The sequence below is a fragment of the Polyodon spathula genome, chromosome 25, assembly GCF_017654505.1.
Source record: "Polyodon spathula isolate WHYD16114869_AA chromosome 25, ASM1765450v1, whole genome shotgun sequence".
NCBI lineage: Eukaryota > Metazoa > Chordata > Actinopteri > Acipenseriformes > Polyodontidae > Polyodon > Polyodon spathula.
Window position 1 is genome coordinate 21,291,930 of NC_054558.1, and position 16,595 is coordinate 21,308,524.

Consider the following 16,595-nt stretch of genomic DNA (forward strand, 5'->3'; position numbering starts at 1 on the left):
GGTCTGCCTCTCTTAGTGTTACCGTGTGCTCTGTGCAGTTTGGAGCACTTCAGGCTTTTCAGCTCACATCCCAATGCATTCTGGTAAGTTTTACCTGGCTCAGGTACCTTTCACAGCAGGACTACACTTATCAGGGGTGTAGTCCTCGTGTACATTGAGTCACAGAGGCCAGCCCTGAAACAGAAGATATGAAGGTGTGTGTTTGGGGAATCACCACTAGAGGCCGCTCTTTCTGCAAGTATCTCCTCCCAGGTAGTAGCCGCAGTATAGATGAGCTCAGAGGCGGTGGGGAATTTAAACAGAAATATCCGCTTTATAATATACTACAATAAATACAGAAAGAATGTAAGAAAACACATCATTTTTGTAAGACATTGCAGCTTTAATATTTAATTAGTAATTTAAAAAAATAGTAATTCGTGTTTATATTGTAGTTCTAGAAATGAAAATAACTTTTGGACAACGACAAATTATAACACCAACTAAGTTTTGTAGAATAGAGTGGTGTAGTCATACACACACACACTCACACATATATATGGCATTTGTAAACGGGTGCCACGTTTTAAGGCAGTACTGTATTATATTTTCCTGTATCTGTCTGGGAGAGCCTCTCCAGCTGTAATACACACAGCATTAGATGTTTCCATCCTGTGAAAGGGGGTCATTTCTCTGCTTTCAGTCTAGTGTTAGTATATCATGAAGTAACAATGAATCTAATTCTGCAGGAAACATTCACAGGGCACCTCACCTCACCACTGTGGGCTTTGCGCCTGGCGTCATCGCGCAGTAATGAAGCTCCAGCAGCAGCGCCGCCTCTGCGCTTAGCCAGCACGGTAAGGACAGGGTGGTGAGAGAGAGCGCTGCTGGCTTTTCAAATTCCAACATTTCATGCCGTTTCCAGACCGAGAATTGTGTGTAAACAACCTGAAAGAGACGGCCGTCGAGTGGGAAGACAGAATAAGCGTTGGTAAGCGCGGTGTTGTTTTGTTTTTATCCAGTATTAACTGCGTGTGTGTGCGGGTTCCTCAGTAAGTTTTGCGGTGGCGTTCATATCCTGGTGATCTGGAGATAAACCCCGTCTAGCTCCACGTTAACTTTTAATAACATCGTTTCTAAACAGAGCAGAATCGATCTACCGTGTGCCAGGCTTCTGAGAGATCCTCCATATATGCACTAATGTTTTTATTTATTTATTTGTTTTCCCTGCTGGTTTTAATTACGTGTGAAATGTGAGCAGTGGCGCGGTACTGTAGCTTATAACACTCGGTACAAAGAACGGGCTGCTGTTAGCGTTGCGTTTCCCACTTTTGCCTTACAAAAAATAAACCTGAAGTTTGCATATATAGAATTGAGATGCCCAAAATCAAACGGCTGCACAAAAATTGTCTTAATGCAAATGAATTTATTAGTATTTAAAAAAACAAAAACAAAAAACAAACAAACAAAAAACACGCCCCGTGATACGGACATAACTCAGTTGTTTGTCTAACTTTCTTTTTGACGAGGGTAAAGCGCAAAAGGAGAAAATAGACTCACGTGAACTGCCAAGTCAAACGTTTGCTAAACCCTGAAAATTGCAGGTTTCAGCAGATTCCTTCCAATACATTTACTTTGAATAAGTGATGTTCTCGCGTTACAGTAACTGTGCTGTAAAAACAAGCCGCCACAGGCGCTTCGTGCATTGCCATTGCTGTTATAGTAACCTGGACTCGGTTACTTGTCGGGTATAGGGTTAGAGTTCCCCAAGGAAAGACTGAAGGAGCCCCTCTGGCAAAGCACGCCCCCCTTCAGTGTAGCCGGGAGAACAGCGTTATACTAGAGGGCTTGACAAGGCTGCGTTAATGACAGCGAGTGTATAATTAAATAATTAGTTTTTAATGAACGGTGATTTGTATTCGCCTTTAAATGCAGTACATCACACACCGTGCTTGCTGTTTCGAAGGAAGTGGGTTTGAGTAGCTCAGTGGTTAGAGTGCTGGGCTGCAGTGTGGAAGGCAGTGGTTTGAGTAGCTCAGTGGTTAGAGTGCTGGGCTGCAGTGTGGAAGGCAGTGGGTTTGAGTAGCTCAGTGGTTAGAGTGCTGGGCTGCAGTGTGGAAGGCAGTGGGTTTGAGTAGCTCAGTGGTTAGAGTGCTGGGCTGCAGTGTGGAAGGCAGTGGGTTTGAGTAGCTCAGTGGTTAGAGTGCTGGGCTGCAGTGTGGAAGGCAGTGGGTTTGAGTAGCTCAGTGGTTAGAGTGCTGGGCTGCAGTGTGGAAGGCAGTGGGTTTGAGTAGCTCAGTGGTTAGAGTGCTGGGCTGCAGTGTGGAAGGCAGTGGGTTTGAGTAGCTCAGTGGTTAGAGTGCTGGGCTGCAGTGTGGAAGGCAGTGGGTTTGAGTAGCTCAGTGGTTAGAGTGCTGGGCTGCAGTGGGTTTGAGTAGCTCAGTGGTTAGAGTTCTGGGCTGAAATCGCACCTCCTAAGCTTCACCCCAGATCCAGGTGAAAATGTTTATTTGTGTTTGTCCTCTCTCGCTCTTACTTGACTCGCTCCTGTTTTTCTTTGCCAGTTTATTTCTTTTTATTTGACACCTCCTATCTATTCCGCCACGTGCGCTCTGCTGGAAGTTGTGGCCATGCTGACGGAGAGACCCAGGAAAGCTGTGTGGTAGAGACTGGACTGTGAGGCAGTGAGCTGGGGAACTGTCCAGAGCACAGTGCACCACCAAGTGGAGGAATCGCACTGGAAGAGGAGCAGCCGAGAGTAATGGTGAGGAAGACCCTTGCTCCCTCGCTATTCCACTGTGATCATTTACAAATTCCACCCATTCAAGGGTAGGCCTGTCCACACCAACTGTCCTGTGCTGTACTTTACAAATTCACAGTTTTTATTAAATATCATTTCACACCTGGAAAACATGCACTATTGCTTCTCACACCTGGAGAACATGCAGTGTCGATTCACACCTAGAGAACAAAAAATGAGGCATAACGAAACTCAAAAGGAACAGAAGGAAGTGGGGGGCGTTGCTCCCTTTCTGTTGCATGAGTCGATAATTCACAAATACGTTTCATTTCTGGTTTGGCTGATTCACAGTACATTGTAAGTGAACTGCCCTAAATTAAAATAGCGGAATAGTGCGGAGGTGCATTTGCAGTGTACTGCAGCTGTAAGAAATAGATGACAGGGTGGTTCACCACGTAACAGTCACAGGGTAATGCCTGATCGCTAGGTGTGTTCAGTCTGTTTTCTCATTAGCAGTTTATTAGAGACACTGTTTGAGTGCCAGCCACCTGCTTTGAATGGGAAGTGGCTGCTTCCTGTTCAAAACTCAGAGCTACTCTTTCGTCTGCGCTCCTGCTTTTGCAGAATAATGTGTGTTCTTGTGCTGCAGTGCTGTTGTCAGTGTGACTGTCCTCTCCTATTAGACAGAATGCCTCAATGGATCATTAGGATTATTTCTCTTCTCGTGTGGCTCTTTGATTCTGCTCCGGCACGGTGAGAGACAGTGTGGGTGGGTGTGCGCGTGCAATGCTAATACTCGGCTTCCTCTGGCTTTGTAAGAAGCTTCTGAGAACTCAGTGTTTTCCCCTTTTTGAAAGCTACAGTGTTTGTGTGAAGGTGCACCATTGAATTGTAGTTTCTTTCCTGCAGTGCTGTCACAGTGCTTGCTCGTGATTTCATCCTCGTAGTTAATCTGAAGCCTGTGCTGGAGTCTGTTCAGTCAGCCGCTCTGTGTGCTGGAGCTCCTGTTCGGAGATTGGCAGCTTTTGTTTCAGGTTCCCCGTGTGCTAGCAGTGAGCTCTCTCAGCTGTTAGGGGAACAATTAGAAAAGAGATATTGATGTTCTGCCAGCGTAATGCAGTTGCTTGAAAACTGAGCCTCCTGAGTTTGTGTAATTTAGTGGTTGCGGTGACTGAGGGAATTACACTCTGCCGTCTGGGATTATTGTGCTGGCCGTGGCAAAGCACTCCAGCGGGACCCCCCGGCCTGCCTGAGCTGCTCTCTCATGGGGGGCTGCTTGGGAACGACCCGTGGAAAGAGAGCCGGGCACCGCTGCACACGCGCTCCCCTGAGGGCTTCACGAAAGAGTTCACCTTGAAGACTCCTTCTATAGCGCTGTCATCATTCCAGCCTTTCCTAGAGCAATTCTGTAGACCTACAGCCCTTTATAATAGTTTGTTTTTATTGTTTGACTAGCGTGCAAGGCACAGACCGAATTCTGATCACTAACTGCTTCCACGTGTTCTCCTGTTAGTCTGGCAGAAGCTTTTTGGGTTTGGTGTTTTTGGGTGGATTTGCTAGCATTGCTAAGGATCCTCTTTCCCCACTGGGAATCGAGTGATTGAATCAGGATGGATGGGTTTTGGGGTGCAGAAATCCTGTGCCATATCCAGGTCCTTGTTGCTGACATAGCCATGTGAGTATTTGCTGACCAGAGCCTGATTCCTGACAGCCTCACACAAGTTTCAAGAAGTGTGGGCGGTCCTGCCTTAAAATCCCTTAAAACTGCAGGCTGTGTAAAACTGACGTATAATGTGCATTTAGCCTGGTGACATATGACAGTTTTGCAGCAGATGGAAGGAGAGGGATGCTTCAGGGTTGAGATGGCGCTCAGTGGCTAGACGACAGGGAATCTGTTTTCATGTAACTGGAGTCGTTCTTTTTCACTAAACCTAGCAAGCATGACGGTGGATGAAAAGGGACAGACAGACCCCCGCACTCGCTGCAGCAGGGGAAGAGATGTTGTATTAAATTGGTTTTGTTTGCTGACGAGGGAGGGATTAATACCCCTCCCCTTCCAGGTTCTGACGCGCTATACAATTAGTCCCTCATTTTTCATAACCACTAAATTCACATACATTTTTCCAGGGTTGGAAATAAGACTCTCATTGCATAGCAGTTTGATCCATTCCTGGTTTTACTTTGAGTTTAATAAGACACACCTATACACTGTAGCTAATCAAGCTCATAATAAAACCTAGAATAGGTGAAACTGCTTTGCAACAGTCTTATTATCCATCCCTATGCATGCAAGCCTGTGTGCATATGTACATGCATACTGAGAGTCAGTGAAGCCCTGTCACTTCAAAAAGCTTCAGTTTTAGTGTGTGTGTGTTGCATTGAGCAGTAATGTATTCCTGTGTTTGTGTGCGTGATGAAGGGGTGCTCCAGTAAAGTGAAAGTGCTTGTAAATAAGTTCCTCTATGCCGGAGCAGAAGCAGCTGATGCTTTTCACAGGAGCCTATTGTGCTTGAAGCAGAGGGGGGGCTGCAGGGCTGTGTAATCCTATCGGCTCAGTGGGACCTGACCGCCCCTGTGCCCTTTACAAGGAGCAGGCGCGCGACTCAGTCTGGGAGGAGATGAGACGACCCAGTGCTGCAATCCGGCTCTGTGTGTGTTTTAGCAAGAGAACCAACATTGAAACCAACTCTGCTTGAAATGCAATATTCAAATATTGGATTAACCCCTTCTGTCTAGACGGGACCTTGAGGTCTTGCCTTGTCTTCGCGCCGTGTGTAGAAAGAGTTATTATGGTGGTGATGATGATGTCTGGATGTGGCTTTTTTCATGGAGTAATTAAAGGCCAGTAAAAAGCTTTGATTAATTCCTGCAGTTCTCAGTCATGTATTGTGGGATCAGTCTGCAGTGCTGTTTGTGATTCATTCTCTTGTTACACATGGAGGCTGTGTGAATTCTCCTGTGGGTCGAGAGTGATCAGAGCACTGCTGCAGGGTCTAACTTGCTCCCATTTCTGTTTTCAGACCAGCGTCTCTCTTAAGCTGTGAAGTGGCACAGTTATGTCATGCTCCTGGTTCTGCAGACAATGCAGCGACTCCTGTTCAATAGCAGTGGGAGTCCACTCTGTTTCTCGCTGCTTCGAACATGTCTTCTCGTGACGTGCTTGAGGAGTGTCTTGGTCTTTCGGACAGCAGTTGATACTAGTCAGACTGGTGCTGGTTTCGTGTTCCCTGGGGCAGTCGCATTCTGCCCTCCTGTTCCCCCTGGTGTTCCGTGCTATCTGGACCCAGGGATCTGCTGGCTGGAGGTCCCGTTCCTGTAGTGTCTTCTGTTCAGGGTTTCCTGGATAAGCCTGATGAAACTGAAAAGAAAATGTTAGTTCAGTTGAGAGGTGAAGGGGAGGACAGGGTCCACAGTCTGGGATCCTGACTGGGGTTGGAGGAGGGTGTGGAGGATCCCCCATCTTGCTCCCCTCTGTACTTCAGCTGGTCTTGAGTAATGCCCCCCCCCCCCCCCCCCCCCCCCTGCTCCTCAATGAGGCCCTCATTCAACACTGTTTTCCTGCATTGATTTATGGTCAGTCTAAATGGGGCAGTTGGGTGGATTATATGCCTTGTGCAAATTGCTTTGTATCTTGCACAGCCAACTCTGCCATTAAACTTGCCGTTTCTGTCTTGAAGGGAGCTGCAGCCTGCCCTCATTCTCGACGGGGTCCCTTTCTGAAGCTGTCTCTGTGGAGTGACACCACGCTGCCGGCTCTGTCATTGCTGCCCTTCTGTAATGTCCCATCACCATTGCATCCAGATACAGCGCCCAGTGTGAAAGCAGATTAGCTTTGCTACAGTCATTTGCAGCCTTTTAAGTCATTAGTCACTGCTTTTTAGATGTATCATTTTCATTCTCTAATTCCACTGTGTGGGTGGTGCCATCGGCCCATGATGGTTTAGAAAGCGTTTTTGTAACTCTGGATTTCTCCTTTTATGTCACAGGAAAGGCACTTGAGATAAGAAATGTCTTCCTCCTTGAACAGGCTGTACACACCCGGCACGGCTCAACTGATCTCTTTAAACTGTGTGCCTCTAAGCTCTGGCGTTCCCTCCTCTATTTTCTCTCTCTAACGACTTTCCAATCTCCAAAGATTCCAGAGGACGTCTCTTTCCAGGTGTTTGTGTCATCGCTTTGTTGCAATGTGGACCTTGTCGTCTCTAAAGCGCTGTGCGTTACCCCTGGCAAGAAGCAGCGCTGTACAAATCTAATTAGTGATACAGACACTCGCATTCACACACACACACCTTTCGATTAGCCTTTGCAAGGGCTCTGAAAAGTGGATTGCAAACAACCTAGTCGTCTTTGCTGGGAGTGATCAGAATGTCTAATATGCTTGTAAGCTGTGCTCTGAGAGGATTGCTGTGCTCCGAGAGGAGAGAGAGGCTTCATTGTTGGGCAGGGTGAACCCTTGTTACGATGGCAGGAGTGGAGGGCACTGCTCTGAATGTGCTTGGCCAGCTCTTCGGAACGGCTCTTTGTCATTTAACTAGGTTCTCAAGCTACTAGATTACAATTGCAAGGGACTTTGGTAAGTTTTTTTTTTTTTAACGGTCTCTTAGCAACAGAATCAGAATTGTATTTGAGTTCTGAAACCGTTATTTTCAGATGTGTGGTGGAGGTCCCCAATGCTGTGTTTGGTTTCGGAGGCAAGGTAAATGTAACTGTTGTTGCTCAGCAGGAATCCTAGTGTGTCTGTGACAGCAATCAGAGAAACCCCCCCCCATTGTGACTTTGCATCTTTAACTGAATCTCCACCTGCCCGAGTGTCGTTTCCCAAGTCTGCTGGAGGATGGCTGCTGCTGTTGTGTGTGTTTGAAATGCAGTGAAGTCCGGGGCCCTGGTTCCTATGCACTGGCTGCAAGAGGTGACAGCAGAATGATTAACACATATCTGCAAGTAAAGATCACTCTGCTGAAAACGGCGTTGATGTGGTTAAGAAAAGAAGGGCAGGATGTTCCTGGCCCTGCCTGCCCTTGTGTTGCAAGGATCCAGGAAGGTGTGTGGCTGCAGTAGCACTGTGTGTGGCAGCTGGATCGCATGGTGTGGTTGATACACTTGTTATCTCTGGAGACACCACACTAATTTATTTGCTGTCGTTTAAGAGGGACAGAGCGCCCCAGGAGGATAGGAGCTGCTCCCCCAGAGGGTCCCAATTCACCTCTCTCATTGACGTTCACTTACTGCTTTCATCTGTTATTGATCTGTCCTGGGACCAGCAATTCTGTGAGCTGTACTTCATCAGTTGTTTGATTGAGTCAATTACTGATTGATTTTCTTGAAGTATTTGCTGTGACCTTTACTTGACCTAATATTTTGGCATTGATTATTCAGGGGCTGTTAGTTATGCGCTGGGTTACCTGGTGTACAGCCCCAGTGGAATCGCATGCTGCTTTTCAAACAGAAGAGCATTCGCGTCTGGCAGGAGTCCTCGCCGCTGTTCTGTGGTTCTGGTGATGGGGAATTCTCTGTCTGTAGCTGATGTGCCGTATCTAACATGAAATACAAAAGGGAGACGTTTCAGTATCAGAATTGCTTAAGAGTGCTCGGCAGCCCTGGCAGACTGAGATCATGTGATCAGCTCTCCCAAACCGCCTGCCTGTAGGCTTGGACAGGATGTCACATTCTGTAAAAATAGTCCTTTAACCACAAAACGCTTCCCACATGACCGCTTCTAACAGCACTCTGTGTCACACGGGAAAGCATCCCACACAACAGCGGTTCAACTGCGCACTTAGAGTGGAACTGAGCCGAGAGCTCTGTGAAGATCCGGTACTAATCCCCCCGCTTCAGCACCCAGGCATCAAGCACCAAACTCCTGCTGACCAGCGTTCCAGCTCATGGGCTGGGGCCGAGGCAGAGGGAAAGCAGCGAGGCTCTTCCGCCTCTGACCAGTGCTGTGGTAACAGGGTTCCACTGGGCTGTCCTGCTCTCTTCAGAGTCACAAGACCGTCCTTTGTGTTCACTGGATAGTTTACTTCATTTGGATGGAGACATATTTAAAGTTATACAATTAGCTACATTTTTTTTTTTTATGAGACATTTTAAGCATGATTAAAAAAAAAACCTTTTGTTTAAGAAAAAGAGAACCCCCCCCCCCCAGTTTAAGTGTCACCACCGCCCTCTCTGGCTTAGTGTTTCAGTCTGGGTCAGTCCTTGGTGGTATTGAACAGTTCAAGCTGTTGAATGATAAACTACCAGAAGGAAGAATCAATAAGGAGCAGCTCCCAGAGCAACAGCGAGCCCCTGGTCTGAGATGAAACTCAGTCTAGAGTGTAGGGGTGGCTCCAGTCTGATAGTGGATCAAACAAACCGAGTGACTGACCCTGCAGTACAGGGTTAAGCCTTCCTGGGGTCAGTGAAAGGACCCAGCTCCCCTTGCTTGCAGGAAGGGTGGGTCCTTGTGGTTGGAAATCCTCTGCAGAAGAGATTTGCAGATCCTCATTATCGTTATTATATTTTGGAGAACAGTCGGGTATTGTTTTGGGTGTAATTACACAGTTCCACATCCCCTTCAGTCACTGTGTGTAGAATTGCACCACATTACATTTCCTATCTATGTTTTATAATGCATCGTGTTTTTTTCAAAGTTTTGGCAGGGCAACTTCTTGAACTCCTAAATTAAAATATTGAATTTCAGAAATCATATGCTTACTGAAGGGGATCGCTCAGCCAGCCTGACTTGCTGGTATCTACTAAGAAATGGTTTGACAAGGAAGGATGCTGGGATACACTTGTTTTATTTTCTGTGATGTAAAGGAAACGCTCCTGGTCTGTGGTTCTTTCCTATTGGGAAGCGTCCCTGAACTCTCTGGAGTCTGGGATATTTAGAGAGCAGTCAGGTGCAGAGGCAGGGATCCAGGGATAATCCTGTAAGCCAGAGGCCGGATTGTAAAATCAATTCTGAAGCCAGTCAAGTTCAGATGGAATTGGAACGGAGTGACGTTGCTGATGTGATTTCGTGCTGGTGAGAACACAGAGGCGCCTGTTCTGAACAGCAGTTTAGACATCCTCTATTACCGGGCAGGCACGTTTACAAGGGCAGCATTTTCCATAGCAGTCTGAATTGGAGTTTCTGTCTAGGGTGTGGGCAGTTTCCTTTCCTTCCTTGTGTTTTAGTTTTATGATAAGCATTTTATTTACTTGTCAATATTATTTTTTCGTGAGTGATTACAGTCTGACTTTTAAAGGTCAGCGTTTATGATATTACTCAGAAAAACATTTCTTTCCACGCTTGTCACAGGTTTCATGATTTCTCTGAAATGTACCCATTGCTGTGTAATGTGTAGTAATTCGTATTTCTTAAAGACTAATGTAAGTGTAGATGTTTTCTCAGCCCGCGTTTGCTTTACTGAATCACTGCCTGTCACGTTCAGGAACCTGGCAGCTGATTCAGGTTGTGTCCGGTTAGTGACTGAACACAGCATGTTTCTATAAAGTGTCTTCAGCGGAAAAAAACACAGGCTGCATCAGAGATCGAAAATATTTCTGCTTAATAATCGCTCTGCCAGGACAAAAAGGGGGACCGTCACGTATCTGTTGTTGTTTTTATTCTGCAATTTAACATTTACTGTTGTTCAGGTAACTATTGAAATATTTAGAAAGATTTTACTGCAGTGAAAAGTGATCCATTTTGAATGTGACCACAGTATTTTATTGTTTTAATAAACATTATGTCTGATCATGAAATATCTGTTTTAGACCGTGAAGTGCCTTGAAATAAGCAATTTTTCACAATGAAAAAAATACAGCCCAGCTGATAAATATTCTTAATGTTATTCTTATTTAGTGCGATGCAGTGGCTGATCGCTCTTCATGCATCTTTCCTGGGGACTGTCTGCATCAAGACCCTGTGCTGTATGAAGGGTTGCAGTCTCAGGGCTGCGTCTGTCTTGTAATTGCACACCTGGACGCACATGGCTCAAAGCAGGGAGATTGAAACCAGCCGTGTGTACTGAACTGAGACCCAGAGCCTAGTCCTCTGTTGCAAGCAGTAATTGCTGTGTCTCCACTTGACAGCACAGTCCAAGTCTTCCGCACAGGAATTTAGGGATGCCTGAATAGTCCTCGAGTGTGCTGAGCCAGAAGATCAGGTGTAGGAAAAAAACCCAAAACAACAGAGGTGGTGAAAACAGTAACACTGCAAACACCTTGCACACTCCAGTTTGGTTTTGTGTTACACAAATACAGAGCAAGGATCAGTCCAGTACACTAAACATAATGAAAGGCAAACTAGATGCAAGGCAGAGAGGAAAATAGAAAGGCAAAGAGAGAGGAGTCAGAGAAGAAAGTGAAAGAAGCCGTCACTCCAGGGCTTTGTATTAGCTGATGGCATTGCAGTTTTATTTCAAGTATCTTCTGTAAGGAAAAGGTGAAAGGTTGCTGCATTAGTCATGATTTCAGTTTGAGTTCAAAGTGATTAACGAATGGAGTACTTTTTGTACAGCCCATTCTGGGAAGGCACAGGTAGATAAATTGCAAGTGTTTATAACATGCTCTTGTCATTTCTGTAATGACACAGTCTTGGTGAAACATGCTTACTCCAGACGCCACCAGGGAGTGCAGCTCTAGATACTGGAAGAGGGAGTGACGCTTCTGGCCCTGTGCTTTGCCTAATGGAAGAATTGACACTGTGCCGTGTGTATTGTAGCACTCTGTAAAACCAGGACACTGTTCCCGTGGCTGCTGCCACTCCAGAGAAGTGAGCACAGTGACAGTATATTTGGCAGCGTGGCGCTCCGCTGGTACTGTTCTGGTAAGTGGCAGGATCGATGGTAGTGGAGACTTCCCAGTTCAGCCAGAGCAGTGGGACACCTTCACGACCACCTGCAGATTCATCACTGAAGTTCAGAATAATCAGCATGTGTGTTGATCTCTGGCTGTACGAGGAAAGCGTGCATCTCTCGTCCGCGGCAGAAACGTGTCCGAAGCAGGGTTTGCATTAAAGTGTTGTAACGCTAGAGCAGCTGTTGGGGCGAATTAGTGTTCTCCAACGAAAAAACAATTTTGCCAAAGGGTGCAAAGGGTGTCTCTGTCCTTGGTGTTCCTGTTGCATTGCTTGTGTATAAAGTGCAATCTATTCAAAACAAATATTTGTGAATTAAGCAGGTTTGTGACACTGCCATGCGTTACAAATGAGGTACTTAAATATAGAACAAACAGCAAGGGGTCTTGATAAGAGCAAATAAGGGAGCACTTTATCTGCACAGAGCAGCAGGAGGAGTGACTCGCTCTGCTGCTGTTCAGCTGGAGCAGAGACCAGGCCCATCTGTCTCAATTCAGGGATGGGAAGTCTTTTAGTTGCTGTTGGAGACAAGCTGGCAAGACAAAGATTGTGGTAAAAATGATATTCGGATTCGGTTTTCTGTCTGCTTCTGTTTGGCTTTGGTGATTACAGTAACTTGTTTTGCTGAATGATAGAAACGCAATCTTTTAAAGTCTATAAATAAGTAGTTTTAATATACCGATGCAAGTCCAGCTGCCGCTTGATTAACCAAGACCTGATTATTTGAAACTCTGGACTAGCCAAAACTCATTTAGTGTAAAAATGAAAGCATTTCATGTTCTACTCCATGAGGAGTCTGGATAATTAAGTGTCTGCTGTCCTTTTTACTGAAAGCCTGGTTTTTCTAAATCTGAACAGCAGCGAATGCAGCGTTTCATTCTCCGTATGCAATCATTTCATTTGTACAGGTCTGCACACAAATAAAACAAATTACATGCAGTGCTTTACCTCTGCGTGTGCCCTCTTCTCTTAACTCATGTGGCAATAGCAATTGATTAAATAAGGATAAGTGAAGGAACATGATCTCTCTCTCTCTCTCTGCCCTTCCCTCTAGATCTGCAATGGTTAGAAGCTCATCGCTGGCGGTGGGACATTAGTGTTCAAACTCAAGCGGAGAGCCTTGTGTTTTTTGGAGTATGCGCCTCTCCACCAGGCGGGTTGCTGTGGCAGCAGGCTGCGTGGCCGGCATGCTGCTGATGGCGCACGTGTGCCAGCAGGTCCTGGAGTGCCAGCGGGAGGAGGTGTACAGGAAGGGCTCAGGCGCGGTGATGCGGCCGGAGCAGGACGGCCTGTCTGTGGTGGACTGGCAGCGCGTGGAGTACCACTACAACAAGGACATGCCGCTGATCTTCGTGGGCGGGGTCCCTCGTAGCGGTACCACCCTCATGCGAGCCATGCTGGACGCGCACCCTGAGATCCGCTGCGGGGAGGAGACCCGCATCATCCCACGCCTGCTGGCCATGCGCCAGGCCTGGTCCAAGTCCGAGCGGGAGAAGATGAGGCTGGACGAGGCGGGAGTGACAGATCAGGTGCTGGACTCCGCAGTGCAGGCTTTTATCCTGGAGGTGATCGCCCGGCACGGAGAGCCGGCCCAGTACCTCTGCAACAAGGACCCCTTCACGCTCAAGTCCTCCCTCTACCTCTCCCATCTGTTCCCCAACTCCAGGTTCCTGCTGCTGCTCCGCGACGGCCGGGCCTCGGTGCACTCCATGATCAGCCGCAAGGTGACCATCGCCGGCTTCGACCTGAGCAGCTACCGCGACTGCCTAGTCAAGTGGAACAAGGCAGTGGAGGCCATGTACTCTCAGTGCCTGCAGGTGGGGCCGGCCCGGTGCAAGCCGGTGCACTACGAGCAGCTGGTGCTGCACCCGCGCAGGTCCATGCAGGAGATCATGCGCTTCCTGGAGATCCGCTGGGACGAGGCCGTGCTGCACCACGAGGACGCCATCGGCAAGCCTGGCGGAGTCTCCCTCTCCAAGTAAGGGGCCTGGACGCCCGCAGCCCATTCCACGCTCCGTGTCTTATAGTTTGGAGCTCCTGCATTGCAACGGAGGCTGAGATCTTGTTTAACACATATATTTTTTAAGTTGTACAGCCAAAAGCTATGTGCTTTCCAGAGCCCCTAATGTTGCTGTAACACGCGTGCCGTGGAATGGGCCTCGTAAGGACACGCGGCTCTCGCTGTGTTGTTGCTTCTGTTTTCTGTGTAACTTTGGTATTTTGAGCGCTCCTAGAAACCTGTCTGTCGCTCCTGGTTGATATTTTGTCGCTCCTGAGTGTGTGTGTGTGTGCTGTGCCTCTGCAGGACGGAACGCTCCACGGACCAGGTGATCAAGCCCGTGAATCTGGAGGCACTGTCCAAGTGGGTGGGGCACATTCCCATGGACGTGATGATGGACATGGCCGAGATCGCGCCCATGCTGACCCGGCTTGGGTACGACCCCAACGCCAACCCGCCCAACTATGGCAGCCCGGACCCTCTCGTGGTCAATAACACTCAGCGGGTAGGCATGATCTCTGAAGGGTCTTCAGCAGTGCTGGAGTCAAGCTGGAGCTCACACAATGGGCAGGCAAAGCCACATGACTCGCACCGCCCACACAGCTGTCTCAGTCAGTCAGTCAGTCCTCTTGATGCAATGAAAAAAGCGTTAGGAACTTCTGTTATGCACGACTCGCTTCTTTAAGGCGGCTGGAAATGCAGACAAAGATGACAGCGCAACGAAGCCACAGAATAAAGTAAAGGACTGTGGCGAAAGACACTTTGGAAAGGAGAGAAATGCATTGTCTATTGCTAAAAGCTCAGTATATAAATGAAATGGGAGTTGATATAATAATTCTTGTTTTAGTGGCGCTCCGCTCCTCTTCACCTGCCCGGCAGGTCTAGTCTGGGTGCAGCTCCATTAGAGGAGGAGGGGGGAGGGACGGGGGGCTCACAACACCAGTCTTTCAAGGCATCTATTGAGTAGCAGAGGGATTATGAAAAATAATCCTTTCATTCCTGGACAAATAGCCGGATTACCCGTGACCAGGGAAGTGGGTTAAAGTGGCACTGTTCCAGTAGGATGTTTTGAACGGCACATCGTGAAGGGAGCTGTTAGATGTGACTTCTTTTCTGTTTTTCAGGTAATGAAGGGAGATTTTAAAGCACCGGCCAATTTAAAAGGACAGCCTCAGGTGAGCGAGACCCATAGCGCTGTGAACTGTGTCGGAGACGCCTCCTTATATCCACACAGTCTCATACTCCCCAAGAACTAAACATGCTTCATAGTGTTAGTACCAAGTCTCCTGACAGTTCGATCACCTCCACTGTGTCCCTCACGCCCAGTCAAGTGAAGCAGTGAGACAATGGCACGTTTCTGTTTGGGTCTGTGTTTGCACACACTGATAGATACAGTCAGCACTGTGTTGCAATGGCAGATCCCCACCTCTTCCTTCTCGCTGCCAGACGCAAGAATCTGACAGCCTTTCAAAACCGCAGATTAATTAGTCATCGATTTTCGTTTGTGGCTCTTGGTCGCTGGTGTGGTTGGTGTTTTTGTTTTTGTTAATTTGTTTTTGGCTCGTCTCGGGCTTGTTAAGTAATTGTTGTGTTTATTGATTGAAAGCTGAACTGAGGTTATTGGATTGCTTGTAATTATTCATGTCCGTTTCCAGATGCATGTACCCTATCTGTATTTGTGCTTGCGTGAGTCCAGACACAGCCTCTGCAGCACACTGGAACAAGAGAAGGCTTTAGCAAGATAACAAGCCCTGTGACTTGTCAGAGCAGCGTCTCTCTGTATGCCGAGGGGAATTCTCTGTGTCTCGTTCACACTGAGTGTCTCAGTAAAGAGCTGTGTGCGGGGGCGGGTTGCTATTCCCTGGCTGTGCCTTCCTATCTCTTAACAGATTTAATATTCCTGCACATGCTCTCAGCTTCCTGAAGGGGACACTCTTCTGATTGTCCAGGTCACGTAGGATGAAGATGGAATCCTGATAATCTTTCCTTCTGTGGTTTTAAAGATTGTATTGTGGAATAGCTTAGAACCTCTTGCCAATGCTTCTCCCTCAGTCCACATTAACAAACACACACAGGTCGTATTTATACTGCTCTGAGATCTGTGTGTGCTGCTGATTGAGTTTGAGCCACACCTGTTTTTAGTGGGTTGTTTGAGCCGGTTTCTCGTTACTCATTAGTATAAAACTGCACCTTTTGTAATTAAATTGCTAGAACACCATTTGTCTTTAGGACATGTGTGACGTCAGTGGTTTAGGTAGGTGTCAGTTAAACCGTGCACTTGCTGAGAAAGTCTCTCTCAGATCTGGAGCTGCAGGAGCACACCCTGGTTTCCTGTGCTGGGTGCTGCTTCATTTGTCATCCGATAGACCGCTCACCACAGGGTTTCTGCAAAGGTGACAAAACCAAACTGACATCTCAATGTACCTGGGGAGTGTTTTGGTTTGTTTTTTCACTGAATACAGCCACACCGTTTTCATTATTATTTTTTATATATTTAGCGGCTGTGTGTTTTATTTGATTTTGCATAAAAGCTCATAAACGTAAAAGTTCAGTTGATTGGCATTGTTTGAAATTTGCATCACTGCCCCCTTTAACTAAAGTGTGATTTGCTTTTTGCAGGCGATGCAGAACACATCCGAGACGCAGCGGTGAAGTGGGGGGAAGCAGGTTTGTACATATCCTTTATATCTCTTTAGAGTTTGCAAGCCTGTACTAAACCCAAATCACAAGTGTGCCGTTTCCATACCTGATACATTAGTTTAAGTTCAGGACAGTGCAGTTTCCTGGTATAGGATGGCATTTGTACAGGAGATCGTGACGGTGTGCCAGGTGCTGTGACTAAAATACTGAAGACTAATAGAATGACAGTCATGCATCCCACAATATATTTGCATTTGCACTGTCATCAATGTCCATTCAGTATTTTAACTTGCAGTTATTGTGTTGTACGTTTTACTAATTGAGGCACATTACAGATCATTTCCTTAAACTGAACCATATAGAGAGTTAAAGATCAGCAGACCCCTCTGTGCGGGCGCCTGTATGAAGCA

General features: G+C 47.1%; 1 protein-coding gene across 2 annotated transcripts; it reads left to right on the forward strand.

Moving 5' to 3' along the window:
* Positions 1-734: 734 nt before the first annotated feature.
* On the forward strand, positions 735-16,589 carry LOC121300390 (protein-tyrosine sulfotransferase 2-like). Of its 2 annotated transcripts, XM_041228987.1 has the most exons (6): positions 735-970; positions 2,544-2,743; positions 12,601-13,524; positions 13,852-14,050; positions 14,670-14,720; positions 16,165-16,589. In XM_041228987.1, exons 3-6 carry the CDS (start codon positions 12,683-12,685, stop codon positions 16,195-16,197), a joined length of 1,125 nt encoding a protein of 374 aa, XP_041084921.1. In that variant the 5' UTR covers positions 735-970; positions 2,544-2,743; positions 12,601-12,682; the 3' UTR covers positions 16,198-16,589. The 2 variants fall into 2 exon arrangements, with proteins under 2 accessions (XP_041084921.1, XP_041084922.1); XM_041228988.1 differs by lacking the exon at positions 2,544-2,743.
* The last annotated feature ends 6 nt before the right edge of the window (positions 16,590-16,595 follow it).

What these genes read in the sequence shown, in the direction of transcription:
- LOC121300390 (XM_041228987.1), top strand. Translation starts at nt 12,683, where the DNA reads ATGCGCCTCTCCACCAGGCGGGTTGCTGTGGCAGCAGGCTGCGTGGCC. An exon ending in GGCGGAGTCTCCCTCTCCAA is followed by an intron (nt 13,525 to 13,851) that starts GTAAGGGGCCTG and finishes GTGCCTCTGCAG; the next exon opens with GACGGAACGCTCCACGGACC. An exon ending in TGGTCAATAACACTCAGCGG is followed by an intron (nt 14,051 to 14,669) that starts GTAGGCATGATC and finishes TCTGTTTTTCAG; the next exon opens with GTAATGAAGGGAGATTTTAA.